Source organism: Sapajus apella, unplaced genomic scaffold (assembly GCF_009761245.1).
Source record: "Sapajus apella isolate SASKATOON/1434 unplaced genomic scaffold, GSC_monkey_1.0 scaffold2, whole genome shotgun sequence".
In the NCBI taxonomy this organism is placed as follows: Eukaryota; Metazoa; Chordata; class Mammalia; order Primates; family Cebidae; genus Sapajus; species Sapajus apella.
The window spans coordinates 14,324,529-14,346,151 of record NW_022436942.1 but is presented as its reverse complement, the minus strand read 5'-3'; the positions used below and the strand labels follow the sequence as shown (position 1 = coordinate 14,346,151).

Here is a 21,623-nt window from a genome sequence, read left to right as displayed (position 1 = left end):
CTGGAAAACAGGAGACAGTAGTGCTGTTTTAATGGGATATATAGGAAGAACAAGTTGAAGAAGGAATCTATTTTAGTATTGAGCATGATGGCCTAACATGACCTAAACCTGTGTTTAGCATTGGAAATGTTGACTTACAGATGCATGAGGAACATTTAGGTAGAGATATCCAGTAGGCATTGAATTTGTTTATCTAGACCAAAGGAGAAAGACTGCTTTAGATACAAATTGGGCAATGAGCTCTGTGAAAATGATAGTCAGTGTTTTATAAAGATGAGATTACTTAAGGCTAAGGTGACCTTGTGATTCATCATCTAAGCAAGAACTCTTTTGAAAATAGAAGGGACTGTCATTAACAATTATACTAGGATAGCAGGCTAATCCAGGACTGGCCAAAGCAAATCGGGAGATACTGTTACTCGTCTGAAGAGAGCATATAAAATTGAGAAGAGGGCTAAAGACAAAACTCTGAAGAACACTATAGGAGAGCTTCAAAAGGAGAATATGATCAACAACAGTAGAAAATAATTAAGAAGTAGTTGTGTTATAAGGAAAGGGAACTTTTTAAGGAGAAAGTGGTCAGCAGTCATATTACAAAGAGGTCGATAAAAAACTGGTAAGTTGTACAACAATATTGATAACCTTGGAAACAGGTTAAAAAGTAACGGGAGATAAGGAAGTTAGTAATATAGATACCACTAATAAAGCTATTTATAATATAAAGGAGAGGGGGAGATAATTAGAAGGGAATTATTAGAGGGAAAGCAATGAGGGACTCTTGCTTTTTGAGAGACTTTATATTCCAGTGCTTATGCAAGAGTCAGCATAAAGTGGAAGAAAGAACAATTGCTGGGTGTAGGTCACAGAGAAAGCAAAAGAGCGTAGATTCAGAGCATAGATGCTAAGGCTAGCCGTAAATAAGATGATAGACACCTCTCTTTCCATGTGTTGCAAGATACAGAAAATTAGCTACATGGATTAAAATAAGTTAGTAGGAAAACAGGAAGTTGGAGATTTTCCCACCCAGTAGCTTCAGTTTTTGAGGTCAAACAGATATTCTGCTGATACGAAGGGAGCAGAAGTGAAATAGGAAGCCTAAAGAATGGTGAAGACTTTTTTTTTTTTTTTTTTTTTTTTTGAGACAGGGCCTTGTGCTGTTGCCCAAGTTAGGGTACAGTGGTATGATCTCAGCTCACTGCAGGCGGCTCCTGGGCTCAAACAATTCTCCCACCTCAGACTCCCAAGTAGTTGGACTACTACGTGTGCCACCATGCCTGGCTAATTTTTTGTATTTTTGTAGGGATAGAGTTTTGCCATGTTGTCCAGGCTGGTCTCAAATGTTTGGGCTTAAGTCCACCTGCCTTGGCCTCCCAAAGTGCTGGGATTACAGGCATGAGCCACTGCACCCAGCCCAGTGAAGATTTTAAATAGCTATTGAGATAGATGAGAGAAGAAGCAAATATGTGATACGCAGAATTATTTCTGGGTACTGTCAAAGGATCAGTTGAGATTGGGCACTGTGAATTTGTAGCACACCAGCATCTAAAATTGGGAAATTTTCTCAAGCACATCTGAACAGCTCTGAGAAAATTTAGCAAGAGTGGAATGAGTAAAATTGAGTAACAAAGACATTAAAAGCTTGTGATAAAGTATGTTGGGCCTGGATAGAAGGGCAAGAAGACAGTAGGTAGCTGGTTAACTGGGAGAAAACAGAGTTAAAAGGAATAGAAATCTCTGTGCAAGCCAAGAATAGATAAGAATGCATTTCCAGGAGAAGTAAGAAGTAGTGGTTAGACAGTAACCATTAGTTTAAGATAGTAAAATTGGGGCTAGGTGCAGTGGCTCATGCCTGTAGTCCCAGCACTTTGGGAGACTGAGGCAGAAGGATCACTTGAGTCCAGGATTTTGAGACCGTTCTGGGCAACATAGTGATACCTTGTCTCTAAAAAATAAAAATTAGCCAGTCATGGTGGCACACACCTGTAGTCCTAGCTACAAGGGAGGCTGAAGTGGGAAGATGGCTTGAGCCTGGGAGATTGAGGCTTCAGTTAGCCAAGATCATGTGATTGCATTCCAGCCTGGGCAACAGAGTAAGACCCTGTCCTTAAAAAAAAAAAAAAAAATAGCAAAAGTGGGAGCAGTTTCAAGTGATGATATGATCTAATAAGTTGACTAAGGTTGAATGAATGCAAGTGTAGACCTTTGAATTGAGGAGCCAAGGAATGATAAGACTAGGACAAATTATCCATGTGGACATTGTCACCTAGGATCCAGGATGGTGGCAAGATTGGAAACAAACACTGTGAGCCAAATGAATATGAGGAAACAACCATGAGGTCACTCTCATTTACTGAATTTTTTTTCCCAAAATAATACATTTTTAACAATTTTTTTTGTTTGTTTTTTAGTACAAAGTGGTTGTCCCCAAAATTGGAAACATATTAGATCTTTGTACAGCATTGTCTACTTTGTCAGGAATACCTGCAGATAAGGTAAGATGTTTCTGGGGTTGAAGTGTACAAGTTGGCATTTAGTTTCTCAGTGTTGTAAAACCAGTTTAATAGAAATTCTTCTCTTTCTAGATGATAGTTACTGATATATACAATCATAGATTTCACAGAATATTCGCTATGGATGAAAACCTTAGTAGTATTATGGAACGGGATGATATTTATGTGTAAGTATAAAACTCATTGTGCAAAATATTACTTGAAAAAAAAATCAAAAGAAGTAACATAAAATTTTGAGAGTTTATGGTCAGTTTTGTCCTTGTAGGTTTGAAATTAACATCAATAGGACCGAAGATACAGAGCATGTGATTATTCCTGTTTGCCTAAGAGAAAAATTCAGACACTCAAGTTATACCCACCATACGGGTTCTTCACTTTTTGGTCAACCTTTTCTTATGGCTGTACCACGAAACAATACTGAAGACAAACTTTATAATCTCCTGCTCTTGAGAATGTGGTAAGAACCAGACAATTCTATATTGACAAAATAAATATGGGAATAAAATATAAAATAGCTGGTAAAAATAAACACAAAAGGTACTATCAGAATATAATTACACAAGTCTGTATTATCTCAATTTTGTTTAATAATAAATTTTGTTTATTATTTGTAAAACAATAACAAATGTCAAATGCTTCATTTCTTACCAGTTCATGATTAATAGTATTGTAAGGCAGCCTAGTTTTTGCCTTCCTAAAACTCTTGATTTAAATTATAAAGTTATCAAAAATGTTATTTGATTCCTTTCTTTTACCCTTGAATGCTGATATATTTAGTATTCTTTCTTGCATATCTAATTGTTATAGTTTCATAACCCATATATATAGGTCACATTATACAAATATAAGTGTTTTTAGCAATAATATATACCGTCTAAATGAGGATAAGTTGAGAAATTATTTGCAACAAACATTTGACATTTAACCTAAAAGTAACTATTAATTATTTTTATAATGACAAGCAAAACAAATTACTAGTCAGTTACACTTATGATACTGTAAGTTTGAATTCATCCTTGAATCAGCTAAGTGACCACTGTTATCACATTAAAAAGTTTTGTTTTACTGATAGAAAACTTTTTTTAAAGTTTTTATCTTTGTAGTACTGAACTTGTTTGATTTCTGATTTTATTTAAGCCGATATGTCAAAATATCTACTGAAACTGAAGAAACTGAAGGATCCCTACACTGCTGTAAGGACCAAAATATTAATGGGAATGGCCCAAATGGCATACATGAAGAAGGCTCACCAAGTAAGACTTTTCTGTTAACTTATAAAAATGTTTCACTTAGATAATTGCTTCAGAGAAAAAGTTAAGAAAGTGGGAATTAAAGAAATAAAAAATACCTGCAAACCTAAATATAACATTGGGCTTATCTAAAGCTCTCTAATATCTGAAATTAGGTGAAATGGAAACAGATGAGCCAGATGATGAATCCAGCCAGGATCAAGAACTTCCCTCAGAGAATGAAAACAGTCAGTCTGAAGATTCAGTTGGAGGAGATAATGATTCTGAAAATGGATTATGTACTGAGGACACTTGCAAAGGTCAACTCACGGGACACAAAAAACGATTGTTTACATTCCAGTTCAACAACTTAGGCAATACTGATATCAACTACATCAAAGATGATACCAGGCATATAAGATTTGATGATAGGCAGCTTAGGCTAGATGGTAAGTATTTGTGAAAAATGGCTTGAACATTAAACACGCAGAGCACTTTTTGTTTGTTTGTTTGTTTTAGTTAAAAACCATGAAATTCAGCTCTGTCAAGAAAACTGCCATTTACTTTTCTATTTCAAATTTCATATGAAAGGCCCTAATATCTTAGTAGAGTAAAATGTGTGTCTATGTTTTATAAATGGAGATTGAACTTATGCTTAAGTTTTCTGTCTTTTTTAAAACTCTTAAATTATTTCAATGACTCGGAAACTGCTATTAGCCCTAATCACCTGGTACAAGTAGAAAAGATGCTGTTTATTTATTCTTATATATATCCTAACATAAAATATATTTTAATACTAAGACATATTAAATTTTAAAGAAAAAATATGTTTTCCACCTTAGAAAGATCTTTTCTTGCTTTGGATTGGGATCCTGATTTGAAAAAAAGATATTTTGATGAAAATGCTGCTGAGGTAAGTCATCACTCGCTCACTCATTTACCTATCCTTGATTTACTTTACGTAATTACCAGAGATAATCATACTGTTTTGTTACATTCTTTGCTTGCACCAAATACATTTATTTTGCCAGTAAAAAATTAGTCATGAACTAAAAAAGAAAGTCTTTGCAAAAATACCTTTTTTTTTTTTTTAAAGATTCAAAGTTTGTTTTGAACATGCTTTGGTCATCCATATAGGAGTATAAAGGAATTATTTAGAAGTATGGTATAAATCTCAACTGAAAGAAGCTTTATGATTCTTTTGAGAAAATTTAGGAGTTTTCATTATTATTCATAGTAAGATGGTATCACTAAAATGAGTTTTGTTTCATTTGTTCTCTTAACTCAAGAAATACTTCTCTTTAGGACTTTGAAAAACATGAAAGTGTGGAGTATAAACCTCCTAAAAAACCCTTTGTGAAATTAAAAGATTGCATTGAACTTTTTACAACAAAAGAAAAGCTAGGTGCTGAAGATCCCTGGTAAGAGACAAAATTAAATAATTGTTTTTGTTTTCTTTAAGAATTTATTCTGAGCTGTGTGCCACATCAAGTTGAAAAGTAATTACTAAATTCCTTTTGATAATAAATACTAAAGCTTTCTAAAGCTTTAGAAAGCTTTAGTATTTAAAGCTCTTTGGTTTTAAATACTAAAGCTTTCTTTATATAGTAAGTTATAGCCTCTTAAGAGGGATGGGAATGTTTTAAAAAATAGTATTACAGGCTGGGCGCAGTGGCACACACCTATAATCCCAGCATTTTGGGAGGCCAAGGCGGGCGATCACAAGGTCAAGAGATCGAGACCATCCTGGTCAACATGGTGAAACCCCGTCTCTACTAAAGTTACAAAAAAATTAGCTGGGTGTGGTGGCATTTGCCTGTAATCCCAGCTACTTAGAAGGCTGAGGCGGGAGAATCGCTTGAACCCAGGAGGTGGAGGTTTCAGTGAGCCAAGATTGTGCCACTGTACTCCAGCCTGTTGACAGAGTGAGACTCCATCTCAAAAAAACTAAAAAATAAAAACCTATTATAGTGTTGCCTTAATTTCATTACTGTGTTTTCCATAATAGTCATTATACTGTTAATAATTCATCTTACTTTTTTTCCAAGAAATTTTAGCTATGTAATCATTTTGAGAAAAGCTTTTTAGGAAAAGTATAGGGATATATTTTGTGGTGGTGTTCCATTACAGCCCAGAAGTTTTCAGATTTTCTAATACCTAACTTCCAGCACAAATTTGCGATCTATGTCTTTTTCTCATACTAAAAAAGAAATAATCTAGTCCTCATTATTTATTTCAATATGTATTTGTATATTAATTTATAATGGTTAAATCTATTTGAAAAATGTGTTGAAAATAAAAATAGGAAAAAGAGTTGCTTTCAACCTAGTACATATTAGGCATACGATAATTGCCCACTGAATAAATGTAGAACTTTCCAAACATTTCTGGTCTGTTATTTTCATTAATGGGGGTTGTTTGTACTTCTCTCAAGCTTTAAATGCTTCTTTTTATTCTTAGGTATTGTCCGAATTGCAAAGAACATCAGCAAGCCACAAAGAAATTGGATTTGTGGTCCCTGCCTCCGGTACTTGTGGTACATCTCAAGAGATTTTCTTACAGTCGATATATGAGAGACAAGTTGGATACCTTAGTTGATTTTCCTATCAAGTAAGTTTTAATTGTACTTATAAGCATTGGGCAACTCTTCTTTCGAACTGATGCTTTTTGTTATTATTCTTTTTTTGTGTGTGTGTGAGACAAAGTCTTTCTTTGTCACCAGGCTGGAGTGCAGTGGCACAATCTCGGCTCACTGCAACCTCCACCTCCCAGATTGAAGTGATTCTCCTCCCTCAGCCTCCTAAGTAGCTGGGACTACAGGCGAGCACCACCATGCCCAGCTAATTTTTGTATTTCTTTAGTAGAGACAGGGTTTCACCATGTTGGCCAGAATGGTCTCAATCTCTTGACCTCGTGATCTGCCCACCTCGGTCTCCCAAAGTTCTGGGATTACAGGTGTGAGCCACTAGGCCTGGCCATAGTTATTATCCTTTAGTAAACATCAGATGTCATTGGACCCAATTTCAGCTTTCAAGTTTGTTTTTGAGTAGTTCTAATGATTTATAAGGATCGGTGTTTCAAAATTTTTATTTTATTTTTTTAGAGATTTTCCAAAGACCAAAGAGAAAATATACTCTTTTTTTTTAAAAGATAGGGTTTCACCATGATGGCCAGGCTGGTCTTGAACTCCTGACCTCAGGTGATCCACTCACCTCTGCCTCCCAAAATGCTAGGATTATAGGCGTGAGCCACCACACCTGGCCGAAAATATACTTTTAAAAAATAATAAAACTCCTTCTGTATTACATTATCTATGGGTTAATTGGTCTGATTTATAAATCTAAGATACTTTATGGTACTTAGTGATTTTGTTTATCCTAGGAATTATTTAATCATTACTCATCACTTATTCCTAAATATGCCAGTTTGGTTTTTTGTTTGTTTGGCTTTTGAGACGGAGTCTTACACTGTTGCCCAGGCTGGAGTGCAGTGGTACAGTCTCAGCTCATTGCAACCTTCACCTACTGGGTTCAAGTGATTCTCCTGCCTCAGCCTCACAAGTAGCTGGGATTACAGGCACCTGCCATCACTTATATTTTTAGTACAGACAGGATTTCACCATATTTAACAGGCTGGTCTCGAACTCCTGACCTCAAGTGATCCTCCCGCCTTGACCTTCCAAAGTGCTGGAATTACAGTCATTAGCCACCTTGCCCAGCCCTTAATATGCTGTTTTCAAAGAGACTAAAATAAAACAGAATAATGGAATTGTTTAGAAGGATAACACAGTAGTGAAATAAACCATCCCTATTGCATCATCCTTCAGTTTTCCTATTGCCACTATATGACATCATATTTGTAAAAAGATATATTTATGGCCATACCAACTTGAATGCACCCCAATCTTGTCTGTAAAAAGATATAAAAAAAAGTCTATACATCTTCATATTCTTTTTTTTTTTTCTTTTACCCCCTGCTTTTACTAAACAGTTGTAAATTCAGAATGACAAAAAGAGAACATTGTATTCTCAATCACTTAGTCATTCAACAGGAAGGACTTTGTCACACAATATTTTGCACAAGAACTTGTACTCTCCCATTTTGCAAAGAGAACTTTCAATGGTATTATTTTACATTCTGTGGTATTTGTGCACTAAAATTTACTTGATACAGTTAGTAAATGGACAAATGCTAATGGCAGGTGTATCTACAAAGGTAACTAGAAGTAAATAGATTACATAAAACAAAATATTTATTAGATTGCTCATTCTAATTGATGGTTATAAATTTAAAAATGAAAATTATATATAATTATTTAATGAAAAAAAGCTCATTTTCTTTTTAACAAAATAGTGAGCCATTAAAAGTTTTTATAATGTAGCATTTGGCAATGTAAGAATAAGAAAAAGAATCAGGAGTAATGACAAACTAGAATCTGTTAGAGATGTATTTAAAAATTAGAATCATTATTGCTTTTTAATGATGCAAATACAAAAAGAATAACCAGAAATAATAATAACCTATTTACAAGATGGTCATTTTCCAGGTTCTTGAATGATAGATTATGATTAGTCAGTTACATTCAAAGGATGTTGCCCATTTCAGGTGTATAGGTCATCAAAGCCAACAAATGTAGAATAAAAATTAGGGTTTGATATATTAATATTTTTTAAAACTTCTGAGAAAGTTGTTTTCACTATTCTTGTATTTTTCTTCATATAAATCACTTCCTTTTTTTTTAACCTCCCACCCTGCCCATAAACTACTTTATAAAATAGACTTTAAAATAAAGATCCATTGGACCCAGGTGGTAAATAGTGATGGCTTTTTCTCGTGATATACTGAGAATTAAATGTGTTAGCATAAAAACATTAATCTGAATAACAACATTCAACATTTGTATTTATTTATTTTTTAATTTTTGTGGCTACATAGTAGGTGTATATATTTGTGGGGTACATGAGATGTTTTTATGCAGTGTGGAATAGTCACATCATGGAGAATGGAATATCCATCCTCTCAAGCATTTATCCTTTCTGTTACAAACAATCCAATCACACTCTTAGTTATTTTTAAATGTACAATTATTATTGACTATAGTCACCCTATTGTGTGATCAAATAGTTGTTTTATTCATTCATTTTTTTTTTTTTTTTAGTTCATTACCATCCCCACCCTTCCCAGCCTCTGTTAACCATCCTTCTACTCTTTCTGTTCATGAGTTCAGTTGTTTTGATTTTTAGATCCCACAAATGAGAACATGTGATGTTTATCTTTCTGTGCCTGGCTTATTTCATTTAACATAATGATCTCCAGTTCCATCCATGTTGTTGGAAATGGCAGGATCTCATTCTTTTTTATGGCTGAATAGTACTTCATTGTGTATATGTACCAGACTTTTTTTAACCATTCATCTGTTGATGGACACTTAGTTCCATCAACATTGCAACATGTAGTTCCATCAAATCAATGAGATTTGGTTGTTGTTTCCAGATCTTAGCTGTTGTGAACATTGCTGCAACGAACATGAGAGTGCAGATATCTCTATGATATACTCAATAAAACATTTTAACATTTTCAACCCATAAACAAATCTTTGCCAAAACATTAATATCTCAGAGGTACATGTATGATTTGTTTTGTAAGTTACTTGACTCACAATTTCTTTAATGATATATATATATATATACACACACACACACACACACACATACACACACACACACACACATACACATATATGTCAAACAACAATGGCAGAAGGGAATAGAATTCATTGCATTTAGGGACAAAATAAAATTAACTTGATTTCTTTTTTAAACAGTGACTTGGATATGTCGGAATTCTTAATTAATCCAAATGCAGGTCCTTGCCGCTATAATTTGATTGCTGTTTCCAACCACTATGGAGGGATGGGAGGAGGACACTGTAAGTTGACAGTTTGCCTTTTTACCCAAATCATGGTGTTTGAAGAACTCCAGACTTTTTTCTTTAAGATATTTATTAATTCTTAAGGATAAAATATCAGATGTGTCTTGCATATAGTAGTTCAATATTGATTAATGAATGAGTCAGCTTTTGAACCTTTTTTTTTTTCACACTTGATATAGAGGATTGAGTTCATCATACTCCTCAGTTCAGGGCCCAGGAGGGAATGTTGTTGTCTTATTTAGAGTGCATTTCCCTCCACAGTCTCCTTCCCCTTTGCTTTCTAACATGTTTGATGCATATACTCTTGTAAATCATTAATATTTATTCATTTATATAATTAGTACTGTGGTATCTCTCTCACTAGGTCTTGACTCTTACTAAGACTTATCTATGTTATTTTGTGTCTGTTTAGTCAGTTGTTTCTCACTCACTGCTCATGATTTACATCTACCATATTTTATCTCTCCACTTATCTCATGATGGACTTCTAAATTGCCTTTCACTTTCTACCACTGTAAGACTGATAAACAATTGTTTATGGTATCCTATGTAAGAATTTCTTTGGGCTGCATACCCAAAAGTGAGATTGCTGAGTTTAAGTAAGTGTTGTCAGATTGTTCCACTCTACATTCTGCAAGTGATCGATTTTTCTGTTGAACAATATTTGCATTCCTTGGATATATCCTACTTATCTTTGTATATCTTTTGATACATAGCTGGATTTAGTCCAATTTATTTAGGGTTGTCAACAGTTTCATTCATAAGTGAAATGGTCTTGTAAGTTTTTTATATTTTCATTTATCTTAGTTTGGAATAAAGATTAGAGTCATAAAACAAGCTAGGATGCTTTATCCTTTGTCTGTTTTTTTGGAACATCTAGTACAATACAGGAATTGACTATTCATCAAAGTGTAGTAGAATTAACCTGTAAAGCCATCTAGGTTTACAATAATTGTTTTTATTTACGTCATGCATATTGGTGTGTTCAGTTTTCTTTTTCCTTTTGTGTATATTTTGATGTTATCTTTGTGTCTAAAAATGTATACATTTCATTTACGTTTTCTAATTTAAGAACTGTTTATAATACTTACATTACTCTGTTTTTGTCTTTTTTCATTCTTTTTCTCTGTTTTTTTTTTTTGTTGTTGTTGTTGTTGTTGTTTTTTAAGTCAATCTTTCTGGCTGGGTTTGGTGGCTCACGCCTGTAACCCTAGCACTTTGGGAGGCGCAGGCAGGAGGATCACGAGGTCAGCAGATTGAGACCATCCTGGCCAACAAGGTGAAACCCTGCCTCTACTAAAAATACAAAAATTAGCTTGGCTTGGTGGCGCCTGCCTGTAAATTCCAGCTACTTGGGAGCCTGAGGCAGGAGAATCACTTGAACCAGGGAGTCAGAGGTTGCAGTGAGCTGAGATCACACTACTGCACTCAGCCTGGCAACAGAGCAAGACTCCATCTCAAAAAAAAAAGTTAGTCTTTCCAGATTTCTCTCTTATTAATCTTTTCAAAGAATTAGCTTTTCATCTTATCAGATTTTTATTTTTGTTGTATGTATGTATTCTTTTTTATCTATTTATCTTTTTTGAGACCGGGTCTCTCTCTGTCACTCAGGCCGGAGTACAGTGGCATGATCTTGGCTCACTGCAACCTCTACCTCCTGGGTTCAAATGATCCTACCAGCTTTGCCTCCTGAGTAGCTGGGACTACAGGCCACCACACCCAGCTAATTTTTGTGCATTTTTAGTAGAGATGGAGTTTCACTATGTTGCCCAGGCTGGTTTTGAACTCCTGGGCTCAAGCGTTCCTCCTACCTTAGCCTTCTGAGTAGCTGGGACTGCAAGTGCACGCCACCACACCTCACCTGTATGTATTTATTCTATCTAATTGATTTCTTCTCTTCCCTTCATTGTATGGTTCCTCTTGTTACTTTGGGTTTCTATGTTACTCTTCTTATAATTTCTTGAGTTAAATGCTTAACCTTTTTGCTCTTCATTGTTTCTCCTATATTGAAGGCCGAAAATAAAGGCTATAAATATTCTGCTAAGTACTGCTTTAGCTGTACTTCATATTTTTATTGTCTTTCAGTTGTGTGTATGTTTTAATTTCCTTTATGATTTCCTAATTAGCCCAATGTTATTTAATCATATGTTTAGTTTACAAATATACAAAGTTTGTCACTTTGTTCTTACTTTCAGTTATTACATAGCAGTTGAGAACATTGTCTTTATTAATCTTTAGGAGTCTGAAAGTTCCCAATATCTTAATACATACATGGTCTGTTCCTTAAATATTTATATGCTTAGAAAAATATATACATTTCCCATTTAGATATGGAGTTCTTTGTATCTCTGATAGCTTAAGCTTATCAACTGTATTCAAACCATTACTCTCCCTGGTTATTTTTTATGTTCATTTTATTCCTGAGAGGAATTTGTCAGGACTCCTACTGAAGTGTTGATTGACCTGCTTCTCCCAACAGTTTTATTAGTCCTTATTAATATTTTGCATAATTACATTTATGTTCATAATGGGTAGCTCTTCTTTCTGTGTTGTTCCTTTTACACCAGGATTTGACATTCTTTGCCCCTTTTTTCCTTTTCTCGGATATTACAAGTGTTACTCTAGCTTTCTTTTGGATATCATCATTTAATTTACAAACTCTCTGTGCCTTTTTGTTGAATGTATCTCATGTAAATCACACAGATCTAAATGCAGCATCTGCTCTGCAGTCGTCTTGGATTGAGATTGACAAACTCACAGCACACAAAAGGCTTCACCCAGCACCAGGTTGACTTAGATTTAAGACAGGATACAGGTCAAGAAACAATACAGCATACACAGCAACAGCTTAGCAGAGGTCCTATATGTAGCTGGAAGGGGAGAAAATAGGGAAGGGTGTGCTCAAAGGAAGCTGTTCAGCCCACTGCTGTTTCCTTCTACTCCTCACCAAGGCTGATTTTTAACCAGAGTGCATGGGGTACAATCATATTAGGTGTGAAATATTTTGTTAGCCCAACAGGGCTAACCCAACAGCAATAAGACTCTGATGTAGGTAGCCTGAATATTGCTAATTTCTGTGACAAAGATTGAAGCATGAAATTTAAAAGCTTTCTTCCAAATTGTCTTCTCATTTCTGCCTCCAGCCATTCTGTCGCATTCTTCAGTCATCTTGCATGCACACAGAAATATCCTTGAGTTAGTTCACTCTGATATGCCGTTAATCATATCAGTGACATATTGAGAACAGTGTTCTCAGTTTTTTTGTTAGCTTCTTTGACCTTAACTTCCCTCTGCTTCTGTGGTTTTTTTTCCATGGTTGACTTTTGAGGAGAGGTAACCAACAGCAGGTAGTATACGAAACATTTCTTCCATAGGGTAGGTGCTCAGTTAAATCATTAACTAAACAACTTAGAATTTAAGCTGTTATTTTATTGTGGTGGGTTGGCTGGTTGCCTGGTTGGTTGGTTGGTTGATTGGTTTGTCTTTTGAATTTTCTTCTGGCTTCCAATGAAGCTTCACTAAAGATAATAATTACCTTACTTTCAAAATAATGTCATTCCCTCTGAACATCATCCAAACAGGTAACTTAATAGAGAATATTGCCCTTTGGTTTTAGCCGTATTAAGGATAATACCTCAATTTCTTATTTATATATGAATGGGAAGGATAATAATTTTTACTTTAGGATGGGAAGAATTATTTAGAAACCATACCCTACAAAGTGTCATTTTTTAGAAGCAATGACTACAGATAATTTTTTTAGGAACATGTTGCAACTTCATTTCTTCATTTACTGGGTAGTTTACATAAGACATGGGATGGGAAAAGGGGCATTTTTTTTACTTAAAGATAAAGTAGTTCTTTAAAAATTATACGGATTAATCACTTTTTGCCTTTTTCTTGCTCTGTAGAGTCTATCCCTATGTATCAGTGGATACCACAGATGCTCAAATTCCTTATATAAAATATTGTACTATTTGCATATAACCTTTTCACATCCTCTCATATACTTGTATGTGTAGATTATTTAGAATACCTAATACGATGCCTGCATGTCACTTCATTCACATGAATTCAACATAGTACTCAGTACATGGCAAATTCAAGTTTTATTCTTCAGAACTTTGTGGAATTTTTTTCCCCCAAATATTTTTGATCTGTGGTTGGCTGGGTTCAGGGATGCAGAACCCCTATATGCAGAGGACCAATTGTACTTTTGTTAAAAACTGAAAGAGATTCTGGCATTTAAAAAAAATATATATATATAGCTTAATGAGTAGAGCTATCAGAAAAGAAATTGTCATAGAAAATTTAATAATAGCGGAAATTTCAAACTTTGAAGTCAGAAACAGGTCTAGGTTTAAATCCTAACTGCTAACTAACAGCTATACTACCTTCAGTAAATTATCCTTTTTTTGATGCCTTAATTTCCAAACTCTAAGGTGGGGAGAATAATAGCGATAATACCTTCTTTATGAGATGATACATGTAAAGTGTATAACACTATGCCTGGTACAAAGTAAGCACTACATAAATGTTCATTACCATTTATTGTCATTAGTGCTATTCTGTGAATTTAAAAGTAATCTGTTTTTTCCTGAGATGAAAAAAGTATGTTTAAACTTACATGAAAATTTTTTTAGGCATCTAATTGTGAAAATTATTCTAAAATACCTTTAATCATTTGAGTCAATTGAATGTGTAATAAATAAGCCTCATAGATGATTGTCAGGCAGTTTTAATAGATATTCCTTATATAGATGATTATAGGCTTTTGAGAAGTCCCCAGAAAACCAAGATCATTTTTGTCACAGTGATTATATTTTTTTCATTAGATACTGCTTTTGCAAAAAATAAAGATGATGGAAAATGGTACTACTTTGATGACAGTAGTGTCTCCACTGCATCTGAAGACCAAATTGTGGTAAGCTTGTCTTACATTTCCTGAAAACTATGGGATTCACTGTTTTAAGGAGTGAATATAAATTAGTAAAAGGGGCCCATGGAACACTGTAATCTATACTCTAGTAGCTTGAGTAGCTAAAAGTGACAATTCTTATTTAAAGAAATGTCAAATTGTCCCCTAAATAGAAATTTGTCTTCTAAATTTGCCCACTAATAAAAGCATAAATTGCAAGGTGAAAAAAATTTTAGTAGTTTTCAACATGGAGTTTCTAATAAAAATAATTAAGTTTTCTTTGGAAAGTAGATTCAGCTCTTAACTTTTTAGACATTGACTACTCAAAGCCAGAATGTTTAAACAGGAGAAGAAAAATCCCTGAAATACCTTTTCATACACCTGTGATCTTTGAAGTCTTATCCTGCCTTATGAAAATTAAGTATTTAAACTAAAAATGACATAATTTGATAAAACAAACTACAGATCTTTAAAATATTAATGCTTGTGTACTTGCTACGTTAATATTTTCTGAATAGTGGAAAAATTAGGAAGTTCCATCTCTTCACACTTAACATCAGTTTATCATTCACCGCTGACTCAGTATGGTTTTGTGTATGTGTATACATATATGTACATACAGATACATACATATACATATCCTGTTACTTGTCTCCCTATATCTATGATAAAAAAGAGACTTGAACACTATAAATATTTTTTAAATTGTGTTTGTCTGAATTAACCACATTTTTGGTTTATACTTAAACTCCTAATTTCTTTTGTTCTGCAAAAGAAATTCAATTCTGTTCTTAACTCTCCCAGCCCAAACATCCTAAAATTGCCCACCCCCTCCATCAGTCTTTTTAACAACACTGCCCTAATCTTGGCTTCAAAGAAACAATTATCTTGTTTATATACAATATATGAATTTGTTGTTGCCATGCATTTTAGCAGCGATTCTTCATTTAATGAACAAATTGAATACGCCTGTAATCCCAGCTACTTGGGAGGCTGAAGCAGGAGAGTTACGTGAACCCGGAAGGCAGAGATTGCAGTGAGCCAAGATCACACCATTGCACTCCATCTTGGGCAACAAGAGTAAAACTCTGTCTTTAAAAAAAAAAAAAAAAAAAAATAGGTAGATAGATATGCACAAAGGACTCCATTCTAAACAGAGTTAAAAAGACAGCTATCTCTTGCCAGGTGCTGTGGCTCACACCTATAATCCCAGCACTTTGGGAGGCCAAGGCGGCCCGATCACAAGGTCAGGAAATTGAGACCATCCTGGGCAACATGGTGAAACCCCGTCTCTACTAAAAATACAAAACAAATAGCTGGACATGGTGGCACATGCCTGTAGTCCCAGCTACTCGGGAGGCTGAGGCAGGAGAATTGCTTGAACCCAGGAGGTGGAGATTGCAGTGAGCTGAGATTGCGCCGCTGCACTACAGCCTGGGAGACAGTGCCAGACTCCGTTAAAAAAAAAAAAAAAAAAGACAGTTATCTCTCAGTCCAGAGTTTAAAAGATAGCTACCTCTAATTTATAAAGTAAAGAAGACAGATAAGTAAATTAACAGTTACAGCTAAGTACTATTAAATACCTTACTATAGCCACTTAGAAAGGGAACTTTTGTCTCAACTCAGATTTGGGGTTTAAGGGGATAAGACCAATACAGGGAAGTTGTAGTACAGGGAAGTTCATGTGGTGAAGATGTCTGACCTGAGTCTGTTAGTAAAAAATAAGAGTAAACTAAACAAAAGAAACAAAGGTGTTCTAACCAAAGAGAACAGTATCTACAAAAACAAGGAGGCATGACAAAGCGTGACATTTTAAGGGAACAGCACATAATTGAATATGACTCAAAGGAAAAGCTCTTAAAGGGACATGGGGAAGAAATTAGGCTGGAGATAAATTTAGCACTTAGATCAAGAAAAGTGGCATTCTGGTTGTTTAAACATTTTGTTACAGACTATGAGAAGCCATTAGCTTGTTAAATAAGAGAATAACATTGTTCAATTTGTGTCTTAACTTCTCTCTGAGAACATCATAGAAGGCAGACTGAAGACACTGAGTAAAGAAACAGAAAAGCCATACAGTAGACTGTCACATAATTTAAGCAATTAAAATAGTAGTTAGAACAGTGTAAACAAGGGGAGAATGGATTTATGAGATGTTTACTGGTCAGAATTAATATAACTTGATAAAAGATAGATATAATAAAGATCATAGTTGTAGAAATCCAGAGAAGGAGACGTTTAAGATGACTCTTATTTCACCATTCGCGAAGATTGGGAATATAGGAAGAATAGTTGCTGTTGAAGTTTGAGATGCCTGTATGATAGCTGTGTGGAAATTTCTGTTTGGTTCTTGGACTAATAACACTGGAGTTAATGAGTGAGAACTGATTTAGGTTATCCATTTGAGTTGTCAGCCTCAGGCAGCAGTTGAAGCCATAGGTTTAAATGAGTCACCTAGTGAGAGGATACATGTTGAGACAATGGTAGGCTGAGGACAGAACATAGTATGTTTAAAGGTCAGGATTTAGTGAGTCCACAGAAGAGTCTGAGGAAAAACCAGAGAGATAGGACATCTGAGTTGTGTTGTCACAAAAGCAAAACATTGTTTGTTGATAGAAAGAAATAGTGCAGCATTAAATGCTACTGAGAGATTGACCAAAAGAACTGAAAAAGGCACCCATTTCAGTTGTTTATGAAGTTATTGACCCTAGTGAAAGCCATTTTACTAGAATGGTTTGAGGGAAAACTAGATTATTTTGAGTTGAGAACTGTGCATGACAGTGAATGATGAGTATTGACTACTCTGTTTATCACCCTATGAGGAAGAGGGGGAGAGAGAGGTACATGGCAGCTAGAAGAGGAGGTAGAATGGTGAGGGACTTAGGAAAAGCCTTAGGTAATTTTTAATGTGAAAGAGAAAAGTCCAGTGGATAAGGACTCATTAAAGATACACAGTGATGACTGATGGAACAGTATCCTTAAGATGGTAGGAAAAGTTGGACTCTACAGCAAACATGGGTTGAAGTGACTAGTATTGGAAGAAATTTACCTCTTCCTTAAGAGAAGATAGGAAAGAAAGCATAGAACTCTATTTCATGTTAGAGTAACTAGGTTAATCTGTGATACAGTTGCATTTATTTCTTGGTTCAAATAATTTAGAAGCACATAAAGATTTGTAATTCTGATGACCGTTCTTCCTTTAGTAGAAATTGTCTTATTGTTAATGAATTTTAGTAACTTCATTTGACCATGCATGGTTTTTTCTATCTGACTTATACCCTCACACCAAAATTGGTGACCAGCTAAAAATTCATAATGTATTTAATGTGATCTTTGGGAATCGTGACCATTTTAACATCCTTTGTTTTGACAGTCCAAAGCAGCATATGTACTCTTCTACCAGAGACAAGACACTTTCACTGGAACTGGCTTTTTTCCTCTTGACCGAGAAACTAAAGGTGCTTCAGCTGCCACTGGCATCCCATTAGAAAGTGATGAAGATAGCAATGATAATGACAATGATATAGAAAATGAAAACTGTATGCATACTAACTAATGAAAGTCCCAGAAGCCATAAAAGAGAGACTTTCCTGCTGGTGGTATCTATGGAAATGATGAAGTTACCCACCACATTAAAACAAAAGTCTGAGATGGGGAGTTTCAGATAACCGAATGTAAATCCTTTATCAGATTTTAACTTGTGCAGTACTTGAAGTGAAACACAATGAAAACTTTAACAAATTGTCTCTTAATACATTTACAGTCTTGTATTTACAAGCTAAATATATATAGGAAATCACAAATAAATCCCTTTTAAGTTTGCTGCTGTTTTGATTAATTATGTTTCCTTTGATTTTTTTTTTGGATGTGAGTTAATTGATGACAAATGTTAAATTTGTAGATGTTGGTCATTTATTTTGCTTTAATAATACTGCAAGAAAACTATGGCTGAACTTAGTTTTTGGATAATCTAGTTCATGTGCATTAGGCTGCCATATATACTACTATGATATTTAGCTGCAGTATCAGTGTGGCATAAATACTGCGGCAGCGTTCTTCAGAAACCACATTTCCAAATTTATCCCGGTAATCAATGTGGGCCTATTAAAAAACTAAATCATGATACAAGAAACAGTCTTAGAAAAGATATTTCTTTTTGTAGTATCATTAAAAATCCAGAATATTATATTCATTTTACTGCCAATGTGGAAACAGGTTCTAGATTTCATATTCCATCTAAAGTCATGTTTCAGTTACATGTAAGTATTATCTACTGCTATTGGGATCTGTTCTTCAGACATTCAAAAACAATTTTGCTTTAAAATGCATATCTTTAATCTGGTGTTGGTCCAAAATTAAAATTTTTGCTGTCTGTTTTTCTCTACCCCATTTTATGGTAATTTGGCAACTTTAATTCTCCCAATTATTGTAATATAAGGACAGACTTAATAGTATTCTGTATCCATAGTAATAATTGCATCAAGCTTAGATGAGAGATTTTTTTCATATACTGGCCTTTAAATCATTAATGGACAATTGGCTATAAAGGTAGGTCTGTTAACTTTCTTTGTGTGTTCCTGATGGAATTCACCATAGCCTTACAGCTTTTCTCAGACGGTAACTTGTTATAAGAGAAATGGCATTTGCATGTTCCAGAGTCAGAACCTGTACAGTATATAAAGCATAAACACCTTGAATTTGATTTTAGTTCACCACATTCAAGGATCCAGGATGCCAAAAATATGTGTGAACATTTGAAACATTTTTATTTGCTGCTTTTTCCCTTTGATCTAGATGAAAGAATGTATTGTAAATTGGCATACAATACTGCCTTTAATAGAAAACCTAAATGCTGGGGCACATTTCACGTATCGACTACCTGAGAAATTGCTTTGTGTCCCACTGCTATTAAAGCAAAAAGTATAATGTTCTTCACTTGAACTAATCAAATACAATAGATTATAAATTGTGTATTGTAAATAAAAGTTCACTCTGTGAGTGCACATTTTGGTAAATTATTTATTTATGTTAGCATTTAAAAGTTTTAAAAAAAAAATGCATTTGACCAGGATAAATGAGGTATGTTGATCATGGCTTTGCTTTATATCTTGATATTAAAGCTGGTTTAACATCCTGGTATTTTAAGAAGCTGCTTTGGTTTTTTTTTTCTTCTTCTTCTTCTTTTTTTTTTTTAATGTAAACTAGCCTCCTGCATGACAGAGGTTAAAATTTTGTCTGCACTTGAGTTCACTTGAGTTTACATTTGAAATGTGCATGTTTATTTATACAGATTTCAATAAAGTTATTCAAGGCCTTATTTAGTCTTTTATTTCTTACTCTTAATCTTTTAATAAAAATCCCCTACTTTATGGTTAGATGACTATATGCTAGACTTCTTAGTTATAAATAGTTAATACTAGAAAGGAAATTATGTCAGAGCAAAATGAATCGTACTGTTAAGGGCATGTTTTAAAGTTGATTTTTTTCAACTTTAGTATTTATTCATTAAACATGTTTAGAGTCTGGAGATATAGCAGTAAACAAATATTCTTACCTTCACAGAGCTTACTTGATTTCTGCCGTCTACCAACTAATGGACTATATTTTCATTTTTCTTAAGGTTTAAAGAAAAATCAAAGCTAACTCTTTTAAACCTAGATTGTGGTCTCTATCCTAATTCTTCAGAGACCACTTTCTTTTTAATGCCTGTCATTAACTTTTATTCCCACTTAAAGAAGTGATGTTAATAATGCCATTGAAGCTGTCAAACTCAAATGTCATTTTTCAGCTGCAAAAAGTAGACTTTAAAAATAATGCAAAAGGATAATACACATTCTAATTAAAAGTAGATATTTAGGCCGGGTGCCATGGCTCACACCTGCAATCCCAGCACTTTGGGAGGCCAAGGCAGACAGATCACAAGGTCAGGCATTCAAAACCAGCCTGCCGAACATGATGAAACCCCATCTCTACTAAAAATACAAAAATTAGCTGGGCGTGGTGGCACACACTGGCAATCCTAGCTACTCAGGAGGCTGAGAGGCAGGAGAATTGCTTGAACCTGGGAGGCGGAGGTTGCAGTGAGCCAAGATCTCATCACTGCACTCCAGCCTGGGCAACAGAGTGAGACTCCATCTCAAATAAATAAAAAAATAAGGTAGGCATTCAGGCCGGTCATGGTGGTTCACACCTGTAATCCCAGCATTTTGGGATACTGAGGCAAGAGGATCACTTGAGTCCAGGAGCTTGAAACCAGCCTGGGCAACATAGTGAGAATCTCATTTGTACAAATAAATTTTTTTTTAATTAGCTGGGTGTGGTGGCACGCACCTGTGTTCCCAGCTACTCAGGAGGCTGAGGTGGGAGAATTGCTTGCCCAGGCAGTCAAGGCTGCAGTGAGCCAAGATCACACCACTGCACACCAGCCTGTGCAACAGAGCAAGACCCTGTCTCAAAAAAAAAAAAAAAAGTCGATACTCATAGGTAATACAGGGTAGTGGGAATATATCTAGACTAGAATTTCTACTTCTAGCTTTGCCACTTAGTAATCATGTGACTTTGAACTTAATCTTTCTTGGTCTGTTTTTTTACCTGTAGAATAATGATGATAATAATAGTCAGCATTTATTGAGCACTTACTATGGACCAGGCACTATATTAAAGTGTTTATATGCATTCTCTCATTTAATCCCACAACAGCTATGAGGTAGGGTCAGTTGTCATCCCCATTTTTCATATGAAGAAACCAAGATACAAAGCATTTAAGTAATATTACCAAGCTCACAGAATTTCTATGTAGTAGAGCCAATATTCTATCCTCAGATATGTACTACCTCTCACTGTTATAGTGTCTGCCTCATAGGATTGTTGAGAGCTCAAATGGGATTGTGTATTTTGTGGGAAGAGCTTTGTAAACTTTATTACACACTCACCGATTTCTTCAGTCTAAATAGAAAGGCATCTTGAAGTCTAATGACTGCTTCTAAAAGTATCTTTAGCTCCGTATTTGAGCATTGAATAAGAAAGTACCCACTG

General features: G+C 34.8%; 1 protein-coding gene across 6 annotated transcripts in view; it reads left to right on the top strand.

Annotated features, from left to right (window-relative positions):
• USP15 (ubiquitin specific peptidase 15) overlaps positions 1-19,905 on the top strand; it is a 145,911-nt gene extending 126,006 nt beyond the window's left edge. For 5 of the 6 annotated variants that reach the window (XM_032284471.1, XM_032284484.1, XM_032284507.1 and 2 more), the window contains 11 exons: positions 2,409-2,492; positions 2,583-2,677; positions 2,776-2,967; positions 3,648-3,763; positions 3,916-4,188; positions 4,582-4,652; positions 5,045-5,160; positions 6,200-6,349; positions 9,564-9,667; positions 14,506-14,594; positions 17,962-19,905. In XM_032284471.1, the coding sequence (XP_032140362.1) occupies positions 2,409-2,492; positions 2,583-2,677; positions 2,776-2,967; positions 3,648-3,763; positions 3,916-4,188; positions 4,582-4,652; positions 5,045-5,160; positions 6,200-6,349; positions 9,564-9,667; positions 14,506-14,594; positions 17,962-18,144 (1,473 nt within the window). In that variant the 3' untranslated portion in view covers positions 18,145-19,905. The remainder of the gene's footprint in view (positions 1-2,408; positions 2,493-2,582; positions 2,678-2,775; positions 2,968-3,647; positions 3,764-3,915; positions 4,189-4,581; positions 4,653-5,044; positions 5,161-6,199; positions 6,350-9,563; positions 9,668-14,505; positions 14,595-17,961) is intronic. The other variant, XM_032284477.1, reaches the window with a different exon arrangement.
• Positions 19,906-21,623: the final 1,718 nt, after the last annotated feature.